The sequence below is a fragment of the Coturnix japonica genome, linkage group LGE64, assembly GCF_001577835.2.
Source record: "Coturnix japonica isolate 7356 linkage group LGE64, Coturnix japonica 2.1, whole genome shotgun sequence".
NCBI lineage: Eukaryota > Metazoa > Chordata > Aves > Galliformes > Phasianidae > Coturnix > Coturnix japonica.
The window spans coordinates 387,672-398,898 of NC_029545.1; the positions used below are offsets into that span (position 1 = coordinate 387,672).

At 55.4% G+C, this 11,227-nt stretch overlaps 1 protein-coding gene across 1 annotated transcript in view; it reads right to left on the reverse strand.

The window, feature by feature from the left end:
* Positions 1 to 7,824, reverse strand: part of LOC107325870 (soluble scavenger receptor cysteine-rich domain-containing protein SSC5D-like) — a 13,398-nt gene extending 5,574 nt beyond the window's left edge. The window contains exons 1-6 of the mRNA XM_032441112.1: positions 6,548 to 7,824; positions 6,409 to 6,474; positions 5,171 to 5,524; positions 4,578 to 4,745; positions 3,777 to 4,091; positions 446 to 3,526 (exon numbers count right to left, since the gene is read on the reverse strand). Coding sequence (XP_032297003.1) covers positions 446 to 3,526; positions 3,777 to 4,091; positions 4,578 to 4,745; positions 5,171 to 5,524; positions 6,409 to 6,474; positions 6,548 to 7,067 — 4,504 coding nt within the window. The 5' untranslated portion in view covers positions 7,068 to 7,824. The remainder of the gene's footprint in view (positions 1 to 445; positions 3,527 to 3,776; positions 4,092 to 4,577; positions 4,746 to 5,170; positions 5,525 to 6,408; positions 6,475 to 6,547) is intronic.
* Between the last annotated feature and the right edge of the window lie 3,403 nt (positions 7,825 to 11,227).

Consider the following 11,227-nt stretch of genomic DNA (forward strand, 5'->3'; position numbering starts at 1 on the left):
CATCCATCCATCCATCCAACCACCCATCCATCATCCATCCCTCCATCCCTCCATCCATCCATCCATCCATCCATCCATCCATCCATCCATCCATCCATCATCCATCCCTTCCTCCCTCCATCCCTCCCTCTCTCCATCCATCCATCCATCCATCCATCCATCCATCCATCCATCCATCCATCCATCCATCCATCCAACCACCCATCCCTCCATCCACCCATCCCTCCATCCATCCATTCCCCCATTTATCCTTGATATCTTTCCATCCATTCAGTCAAGTCCCTCCAAACTTTCTATTCTTTCCTCCTCTGTCATTTCAAACACCCCTTCTCCCTTCTGCCCAACCCCACAGATTCCTTGCTGTCCATCCACACCAGCCCTCCAACACTTGGTTCTCTTCCTTATCATTACTTTCAAGAACTTGCAGCCCTATTTTAGTCTGAACCTGATTCTGCTGTGGGAAGCGTTCTCCTCATGATTCCATCTGATGCTCGTTCTTCGGTAGGATGAGTCCTCCACGTGGCATCTCTTAGACTTGTTTCTATTGCAATATGTTCAGTCTCCATTGTGTCTTTGAGATTTGCTTCTGCTGAAGAATGTTTGCTCCTCGTGGTACCATGTAGATCAAAATCAGCTGAAGAATGTGTGTCCCATGTGGTAACTTCTAGACCAGACTCAGGTGCAGGATGTGTGCTCCAGGTGGAAACATCTGCTGTGGGATATGTGCCCCATATGCGAGCACCCAAGCTCAATTCTGCTGAAGAATGTGCGCTCTGCGTAGCACCATCTGGATCCATTTCCTCTGGAAGATGCGTGGTCCAAGCAGTACTTTCTGGATCAAGTTCTGCTGCAGGATGTGCACCTTTCATGGGAACATCTGGCCCCAGTTCTGTTGCAGGAGTTGTGCTCCTCATGGTAACATCTGGGTTCAGTTCTGCTGCAGGATGTGCACTCCTTATGGTAACATCTGGGTCCAGTTCTATTGCAGGACGTGTGTTCCTCATGGTAATATCTGGGTCCAGTTCTGTTGCAGGACTTGTGCTCCTCATGGTAACATCTGGACCCAGTTCTATTGCAGGAGTTGTGCTCCACATGGTAATATCTGGACCCAGTTCTGCTGCAGGACGTGTGCTCCTCATGGTAACATCTGGGTCCAGTTCTATTGCAGGAGTTGTGCTCCTCATGGTAATATCTGGGTCCAGTTCTGCTGCAGGAGATGTGCTTTTCATGGTAACATCTGGACCCAGTTCTGTTGCAGGATGTGTGCTCCTCATGGTAACATCTGGGTCCAGTTCTATTGCAGGAGTTGTGCTCCACATGGTAACATCTGGACCCAGTTCTGCTGCAGGAGTTGTGCTTTTCATGGTAACATCTGGACCCAGTTCTGTTGCAGGACGTGTGTTCCTCATGGGAACATCTGGACCCAGTTCCACTGCAGGATGTGCACCCCTCATTGTAACATCTGGATCCAGTTCTATTGCAGGACGTGTGTTCCTCATGGTAATATCTGGGTCCAGTTCTGTTGCAGGACTTGTGCTCCACATGGTAACATCTGGGGCCAGTTCTCCTGCAGGAGTTGTGCTCCTCATGGGAACATCTGGACCCAGTTCCACTGCAGGATGTGTGTTCCTTGTGGTAACATCTGGACCCAGTTCTGCTGCAGGACTTGTATGCCTCATGGTAACATCTGGATCCAGTTCTGCTGCAGGATGTGTGAACTTCAAGGTAACATCTGGGTCCAGTTCTGCTGTGGTCCCTTCTAGAACTAATTCTGCTGTAGGACCTGTGCTCTTCATGGTCCCTTCTGGACCTGGTTCTGCTGCAGGATATGTGCTAGGATCTGGACCTAGTTCTGTTGTGGGACGTGTGCTCCTCATGATATCATCTGGATACAGTCCTGCTGTAGGCCCTGTGCTATTCATGGCACCTCTAGGGTCTGGTTCTACTGACGTACGTGCACCCCCCATGTTAACATCTTGGTCCAGTTCTGTTAGAGGATGTACGTCCACAGTGCCTTCTGGACCCAGTTCTGTTATAGTATCCGTGCTTTTCATGGTACCTTCTGGAACTGGCTCTGCTGTGGGATACATGCTCCACACTGTACTTTCAGGACCTAGTTCTGCTGCACGTTGAGTGCTCCTTACGGGACCTTCAGAACCCAGTTCTACTGACGGATGTGAAACCCATGAGGTCCATTCCAGACTTGGTTCCGCTGTAGGAGCTGCACTCTTCATGGTACCTTCTGAATCTACTACAGGAAGCGTGCTTCCCATGGGACTCCCTGGACCTGGTTCTCCCAGGCTGTGGTTATTCCATTTGACAGCACTTGCTTGGAGCCTCACGGTAAGGGCTGAGTCCTGCTCTGCATTGGACCTGCTGCTCTGCGTGACACCAACAATCTCCTGTTCCACATTGCTTTGAATAGCACTAACAGCATCCTGTCCTGCCAGCCCCTGTGTGCTCCTGGTGGAATCAACTGGAGCTGGTTCTGCTTGAGGCTTGGTACCAGGTGTGGTCCACACCAAATGCCTGGTGCTCTGGTTGGCTCCCACGACAACCTGCTCCGCTTTGGGATGGGTAATCCAAGTGGTACTGTGTGGATCCCATCCTATTTTATGTCGGGTGACGTGGATGGTGCCAGATGGATCCCATCCTGCCCTGGACCTATTGGTGCCAACTGGATCCCGTCCTGCTTTGGTCTTGTTGATGCCAACTGGATCCCGTCCTGCTTTGGTCTTGTTGATGCCAACTGGATCCTGCCCTGCTTTGGTCTTGTTGATGCCAACTGGGTCCCGTCCTGTTTTAGTCTTGTTGATGCCAACTGGGTCCCGTCCTGTTTTGGTCTTGTTGATGCCAACTGGGTCCCGTCCTGCTTTGGTCTTGTTGATGCTCACCAGATGCTGTCCTGCTTTGACTTTGTTGATGCCAAGAGATTCACGTCCCACCTTTGACCTGTTGGTGCCAGCTGGATCCAATCTCACTTTGGTCTTGTTGATGCTGACTGAATCTTGTCCCACCTTGGACCTGTTGGTGCCAGCTGGATCCAATCTCACTTTGGTCTTGTTGATGCTGACTGAATCTCGTCCCACCTTGGACCTGTTGGTGCCAGCTGGATCCCATTCCACTTTGGACCTGTTGGGGCCACCATGTTCCCGTCCTGCCTTCAGCCTGGTGACACCAGCTGCTTTGGGCTTGGTGCTCTGGATGATGCCAGCTGGATCCTGTTCTGCTTTGAGTCGGGTGATCCTGATGATACGGATGGGATCTCGCCCTGCTTTGGTTGAGGTGGCACTGACTCGGCCCTGTCCTGCAGATCCCATGGTGGTCCTGGGGACACTGGTGAATGGATCCCGTCCTGTGGCCTGTGCAGTGGTTCTAGTGACACCGACGGCTGGATCCTGTCTTTGGGGACGCGTAGGAATGATTGTGGCCAGAATCCGTCCTAAAGGACGTTGAGGGATGGAGCTGGCTGGATCCCATCCTGAGGGAGATGGGGAGGTCCCCACAGGTGACAAGTCTTCTGGCCCTGAAAGCAGTGAGGGGCAATTCAGTCCTCTTCCCACAGCCCTTCTGCTTGTGGGAGTCCCCCCTTTCTCCTCAATTCCTGGGGATAGTGTCCATCCCTAGGGGCACCCAAGAGGTTGGGATGTCCCTTGGGGACACGCTCCTGGGAGCATTGGAATAGACCCCAGAAAAGTCCCCCAGTAGAGTCCATGCCCACAGAACTGACAGGGTACAGGATATAGGATCACTGCCCTTTACCAGTGCCATCCTACCTGCACAGATGACAGCAGCATCCTCTCCGTGGTCACAGTTGTGCTTGCCCCAAGGCTCAGCTGGGCAGCGCCACAACGCAGCCTCCGTCCCGCTGCACTTCACCTCATCCAGCCATATGGGGCCAATGCCGGGGCCAAAGTGTGCGCTGCGGAGGGCTTTGCGTGCAGCCCCACAGCCCAGCTGCCTGCAGACCACATGTGCATCCAGCAGACCCCAGCTGTCATCACACACTGTGCCCCAGCTCCCGGCACGCAGCAGCTCCACGCGCCCTGCACAGCGCCCAGGACCCCCAGCCAGGCGCAGCAGGAACGGGGCTGCGGAACAGCCAGCACTGCATTACCACCAGCACCAATGCAGCTGCTGGGTTTGGGGATGGGGGGGGGGGTCCTAACCTACATCCCTGCTTTATCTCTGTTGCATCCCTGATGCATCTTCACTCCATCATTTTACATCTCCCCTCCAGCCCATCTCCACTCCCCCACCATCCCCTCCTTGCACTTACTCCATCCTTTCCCCATCTCTATTCCATTCCAGCTCCACATCTTCTGCATCCCCTCCCTTCAACCACATCCCATCCCCACTCCAACCCCTCACCATCCCCCTCCATCCCTTCCCTGTCCCCTCTCCTTCCACAATCCATCCCCACCCATACCCCATCTTCATCCCCCTCCATCCCTTCCCTATCCCTTCTCCTTCCACAATCTATCCCCACTCCGTCCCTTCCCTTATCCCTTCTCCTTCCACAGTCTATCCCCACCCATACCCCATCTCCATCCCCACTCCATCCCTTCTCCTCCTACCCATCTGTGATGTCGCATCCGTAGGCCGGCTGCTTGGTGTAAGTTGTGGGGAGCTGGTGCTGCAAGGCCGAGCACCCACACGTGGCACAGCAGAGGGGGACACCAGCAATGACCTGGTGGGTAGCTGTTCAGGAGTGGGGGGCATGGGGTCTACCCCAGTCAGCTCATCTAGGGCAGGTAGGAGAGTAATGTGAGCCTGGTGGTGCACTGTGCACACCTGCCTTGTGCATGCACCTCACCCCATCAGTGCTCAGGGTCACTGCTTTCTGCATGTGCTCACATAGCACATGCACTGCAACTTAATGTTGCTTGCAGCGCACCCTGCTGCTTGTGCTGTTTGCAATCTAGCTACACATTCACTGCATCAGGAGCACTGCGTGAGCACGGAGACTTCATACATGCTGCATAAACACTGCATTTCTCTACAGTGCATGAGAGGAGCACATGTGCATGCTGCGCATTCCCTGTGTGGCTGTATGGAACTGCATGCATCTATCAAAATGCACACAGCACCGCAAAGCCCTGCAGAGCTGCATGCATTGCATGCAGGCCATGAGCACGCCAGGCTGCACACATGCTGCTTGGGCACGTACCTGCACAAATGACGGATGCATCCTCCCGGTGACGGCAGTCGGTGATGCCCAATGGTGCAGCTGGGCACTGCAGCAATGCTGACTCATTCCCCCAGCACCGCACATTGTCCATCCAAATGGGGCCGGTGCCCTCACCAAAAAACGCCCCACCGTGTGCAACCAGTGCAGCTCCGCAGCCCAGCTGCCTGCAGACCACGGTTGCATCCGGCAGCCCCCAGCCGTCATCACACACTGTGCCCCAGATCCCACTATGCAGCAGCTCCACGCGCCCCGCGCAGCGTCCAGGACCCCCAACCAAACGCAATGGGTGTGGGGCTGGGGAATAGGGCATCCACATCACTGCTGGCACCGACCCTGCTGCCAAGCTTGGGGATGAGGCCTGTGTCCCAGCTCTCTCCCTGCTCTACCCCTTCCCATCCCTGCTTGTTTCCTGCAGTATCCCATCTCCATCCCCACTGCATTTGCATCCCTTCCCTCTGCACTTCTGTCTATCTGCACCTATCCAGCTCCATTCCCATCCCCATTCCTTCACTACTCCATCCCCTCTCCATGTCTTCTCCATCCCACATCCCTCCACTTTCCTTCCCATCCCATCTCCATCCCCACCCCCAATCCATCTCAGATCCATCTCTAATCCACCTCCAATCCATCCCCTTTCCATCTCTCTCTATCCCCACTCCATTCCCTCTCCACACTTGCTCCCACCTGGTTCCATCCCCAGTTTCTTCCCTAACGCATCCTAGTTCCTGTCTTTCCCATCTCCATCCCTTCTCCACCTTCATCCGTGTATTTTGATTCCATGTCCATCCCATGCTTGACCCTCACTCCTTCCCTCCCTTTCCTTCCCCCTTCCTTTCTCTTGCTATCTCCACTCTCTCCTCCATCCTTCTCCACCCCTTCTGATTCCAGCTCTAACCCCTCTCCATCTCAGCTCTGTCCCATCTTCATCCCTACTCCTTCCTGGCTCCATCCCTGCTCTTTCCATGCTCCTTTCCCATTCCTTCCCTCCTCCTTTTTCCATCCCTTCTCTTTCCACGCTCCTTCCCAAATCCATCCCATCCCAGCTCCTCCTCCTCTCCTTTTCTGTCCTATGCAACTATTTTTATCACAACCCATCCCATTCCCGCTCCAACCCCTCACCATCCCCATCCCCACAACCATACCTGTGCATATTGCACCTGTGCATCCCATACTGCACCCTGAACCCAGTGCAATACTTATGGCCATATATCACTCACCGCCCATTGTGGTGCTGCCAGCAGTGCCACTGGGCTCCGTGGTCCCAGGCGATAGCAAAGGATGAGCTGTAGGGATGCATGCCATGATGGGGGGGCTCCCTCTTTCCTCTCCCCCCTCACCCCCATGCCCGCTGCCCACCCGAGCACACAACGCTGGCGTCCTCCTCATGGGTGCAGACATGGCTGTGCCACCCCCGGTGCCGGCACTGGGCAAGGCGCTGCTCATCACCGCTGCACCGCACGTGGTTGAGCCAAATAGGGCCGGATCCTTCCCCAAACCAGGCCCCTGATGGGGCAGCCAATGCAGTCCCACAGCCCAGCTGCCTGCAGACCACCGCCGCGTCTGGCAGCCCCCAGTCGTCATCGCAGATTGTGCCCCAGCTCCCGTTGTGCAGCAGCTCCACGCGCCCCACGCAGCGCCCGGGGCCTCCAGACAGACGTAGCGGGAATGGGACTAAGGAATGACATTGGTTATGGGGCCACCAACACCACCAGGACCCACTGTCACCCACTGCGTGCTCTGGGACTTTCTGGGACCCATTGGGAATCTGACTGAGATGAGCTGAAACCCAAAGGGACCCCTGTGTGGTCTGGGACCCATTGGGAATTGTTGGGACCCTCTGGGACTTTCTGGGACCCCCATGTGTTCTGGGATCCATTAAGCTAAACCACCTAGGACCTACTGGGAACTGCTGGGTCCTACTGGGATGAGCTGGGACCACTGTGTGCTCTGGGACATGCTGGGACCCATTGGGAATCTGCTGGGACTGACTGGGTTGAGTTGAAACCCAAAGGGACCCCCTGCGTGATCTGGGACCCACTGGGAACTGTTGGGACCCTCCAGGAATTTCTGGGACCCCCACATGCTCTGGGGCCTACTGGGACCCACTGGGAACTGTTGGGACCCTGCTGGGATTCCTGGGACCCCCGTGTGTTCTGGGATCCATTAAGCAAACCAACTGGAACCTACTGGGAACTGCTGGGTCCTACTGGGATGTGCTGGGACCACTGTGTGCTCCTCATTGGGACTTACTTGCTGGGATCCTGCATGCTCTGGGATCAACTGGGATCCACTTGGAACTGTTGGGACCCTGTTTGGATTCCTGGGAGCCCCCACATACTCTGGGATCTGTTAAGATCAGCTGGGACCTACTAGGATCACTGAGACCTGTTGGGATCTGCTGGGACCAGTGTGTGCTCTGGGACCCACTGGGATTTACTGGGACCTCTTGAGAACCCCACATGCTCTGTTAGCTGTGGAGACTGCCCTGGATCTACTGGGATGTGCTGGAACCCACTGGGACCCACTGAGAACTACCAGGATCTCTGTATGCTCTGTGACCCACTGGAACCTTCTAGGACCTTCTGGGACCCACTGGAAACAGCTGTTACCCTCCCACACTTTGGGACCCACCAAGATTTATCGGGACCCAGAGGGAACCACTGGGAGCTACTGGGACCACTGTGCGTTCTGAGACCCATTGGGACCTACTGGAACCTGGTGGGACTTGCTGGGACCTACTGGGATGTTCGGAAACCCATTGAGAACCACTGGAACTCACTGGGACTTGCTGGGATCTACTTGAACCACCGAGTGCTCTGGGACATTCTGAGACCCACTGGGATCTGCTGGGACTCACTGGGATCTGCTAAGAACCCTGCAAGCTCAGGGACCCACTGGGACCTGCTGGGATCTATTGGAAACTGCGAGGATCTACTGGGATTTACTGAGATCCCCAGTAGTTGGGACTGCTGTGTACTTTGGGACACACTATGGTCAACTGCATACACCAGGGCCTACTGGGACGTAGTGGGATACATTGGAGCCTACTGGGACCTACTAGAACCCACTGGGATGTACTGGCAGTAAGGGATGCTGTGGGGCAGGGACCCTCAACCCAGCCCTGTGCCAGTACCTGTGCCAGGGAAGGCCAGCAGCCCCACTGGAGACGAGAGAGGAAGTGAAAGGAGATTGCACCTGGCCAAGCCCCTCCAAGACCCACAGGGGCCATGGGGCTACAAGCAGCGTAGAGCTAGGGGTCCTACCCAGGGTACATCACCCAAAGCCCAGCAACCAGTGCCCCATTCCCAGTGACCCATGATCACCGTCATCCCAGTGCCATTCCCAGTGACCAGGACTAGTTCCATTCCCAGTTCCATTCCCAATTCCATTCCCAATGACCCATTCCCAGTTCCATTCCCAGTTCCATTCCCAATTCCATTCCCAATGACCCANCCCAATTCCATTCCCAATGACCCATTCCCAGTTCCATTCCCAGTTCCATTCCCAATTCCATTCCCAATGACCCATTCCCAGTTCCATTCCCAGTTTCCCATTCCCAGTGCCATTCCCAGTGCCCAATAACCAGTGCCATTCCCAGTGCCCCATTCCCAGTGACCCATGATCACCATCATCCCAGTGCCATTCCCAGTGACCAGGACTAGTTCCATTCTCAATTCCATTCCCAGTGCCCCATTCCCAGTGCCATTCCCAGTGCCATTCCCAGTTCTGCAAGACCAAACCCATACCCAGTGCTTTGTAATCTGTGCCCCATAACCAGTTCCCAGTGTCCCAATCCCAGCATCATTCCCAGTTCCATTCCCAGTGTTTGATGACCAGTTCCATTCCCAGTGTCCCATTCCCAGTTCCCCAAGACCAGATCCATACCCACTGCTTTGTGATCTGTGCCCCATGACCAGTTCCCTTCCCAGCGTCCCAATACCACCATCATTCCCAGTGTCTGATACCCACTGCCATTTCTAGTATCCCAATCCCAGTGCCATTCCCAGTGCCCAATAACCAGTTCCATTCCCAGCACCCCATTCCCAGTGACCCATGATCACCATCATCCCAGTGCCATTCCCAGTGACCAGGACTAGTTCCATTCCCAGTTCCATTCCCAATTCCATCCCCAATGACCCATTCCCAGTTCCATTCCCAGTGTCCCATTCCCAGTGCCATTCCCAGTGCCCGATAACCAGTTCCATTCCCAGTGCCCAATAACCAGTTCCATTCCCAATTCCATTCCAGTTTCATTCCCAGTGTCCCATTCCTCCAGTGCATTCCCAGTGGCCCCGATAAACCAGTTCCATTCCCAGTGCCCAATAACCAGTTCCATTCCCAATTCCATTCCCAGTTCCATTCCCAGTGTCCCATTCCCAGTGCCATTCCCAGTGTCCCATTCCCAGTGTCCCATTCCCAGCCCCATTCTCAGCTCCTCATGCCCAATGCCCAATGCCCACCACCCTTCCAGTTTCCAGCAATCACAGACTATTGCTATGTGCCCCAAAAGCAGTGCCCCACACCCCCTTCCCAATGCCCAGCACCCCACTGAACACCCAGTGCCTTGGCCAGTGCACCCATAACCTTCCCACTACCCACAGCCCAATGCCCAGCACAGCTTGCAGTGCCCATCCTGCTGCAGTGCTCACTGCACTGCATGGTGTCCACTGCAGCACTGCTGCAGTAACCCATGCAGTGCCCAGTGCCCCATGCAGTGCTTCATGCAGAGCCCCTTATGGACCCAGAATCCTTGCAGTGCCCAATGCAGTGCAGTGCCCCTGCAATGCGCAGTGTCCTTGCAGTAATCCTGCAGTGCACAGTGCCCCAGTGCAGTGCCCTCCTGTTTGCAGTGCCTGTTGCAGTGCCCAGTACCTTACCATGCCCACACCATGCTCAGTCCCCATGCAGTGCCTGTGCAGTGTCCAGTGCAGTGTCCAGCTTGATGCAGTGCCCACCATAGCAGGCAGCCCCATGCAGTGCCTGGTTGCAGTGCCCACAAAACACAGAGTCCAATGCCCATGTAGTGCTCAGAGCAGTGCCCATGCACTCAAATTGCAGTGCCCGTGCAGTGCCAGTTGCAGTACTCATGCCATGCTGAGTGCAGTGCCCACACAGAGCTGATGCCCATACAGCATTATCATGCAGCTCCCATGCAGTGCCCAACATGGTGCCCAGAGCAGTGCTCAGAACAGTGCCCATGCAGTGCCCATACAATGCCCATGCAGTGCTCTTATATTGCCCAGCACAGTGCCCATGCAAGGCCCACAGAGCGCCCATTTCATGCCCATGCAGTGCTCTAATACTGCCCAGCACAGTGCCCATGCAATGCCCATGCAGTGCTCAAAGCAAAGCACTCAGCTCCCCTTGCAGTTCCCCACACCGTGCCCAGGTTATACCCACGCTGCAGCCACACCACCTCCATGCAGTGCCACTGCAGTGTGCCATTGGAATGCCATTTCAGCGCCATTGCAGTGCCACTGCAGTGCCATTCAGTGCCATGCAGTGCCATTGCAGTGCCATGCAGTGCCATGCAGTGCCATTGCAGCGCAATGCAGTGCCATGCAGTGCCATTGCAGTGCCATTGCAGTGCCATGCAGTGCCACGCAGTGCCATTACAGTGTGCCATTGCAATGCCATTGAAGTGCCATTGCAGTGTACCATTGCAGTGCCATGCAGTGCCATGCAGTGCCATTGCAGTGTGCATTGCAGTGTGCATTGCAGTGCCATGCAGTGCCATGCAGTGCCATTACAGTGTGCCATTGCAATGCCATTGCAATGCCATTGCAGTGCCATGCAGTGCCATACAGTGCCATGCAGTGCCATACAGTGCCATACAGTGCCATACAGTGCCATACAGTGCCATGCAGTGCCATGCAGCGGCCCGGTGCTCACCCAGCAGCAGCAGCAGGGCCGGGTCCATAGTTTGTGCTGGAGGAGGATGCGATGGAGGCTGCAAGGCCGGGGATGACTCACTGCAGCCGTTCAACCCCCCCCCCTTCCCCCTCCCTCCACCCCCCTTGGATAGAATGGAAGGGG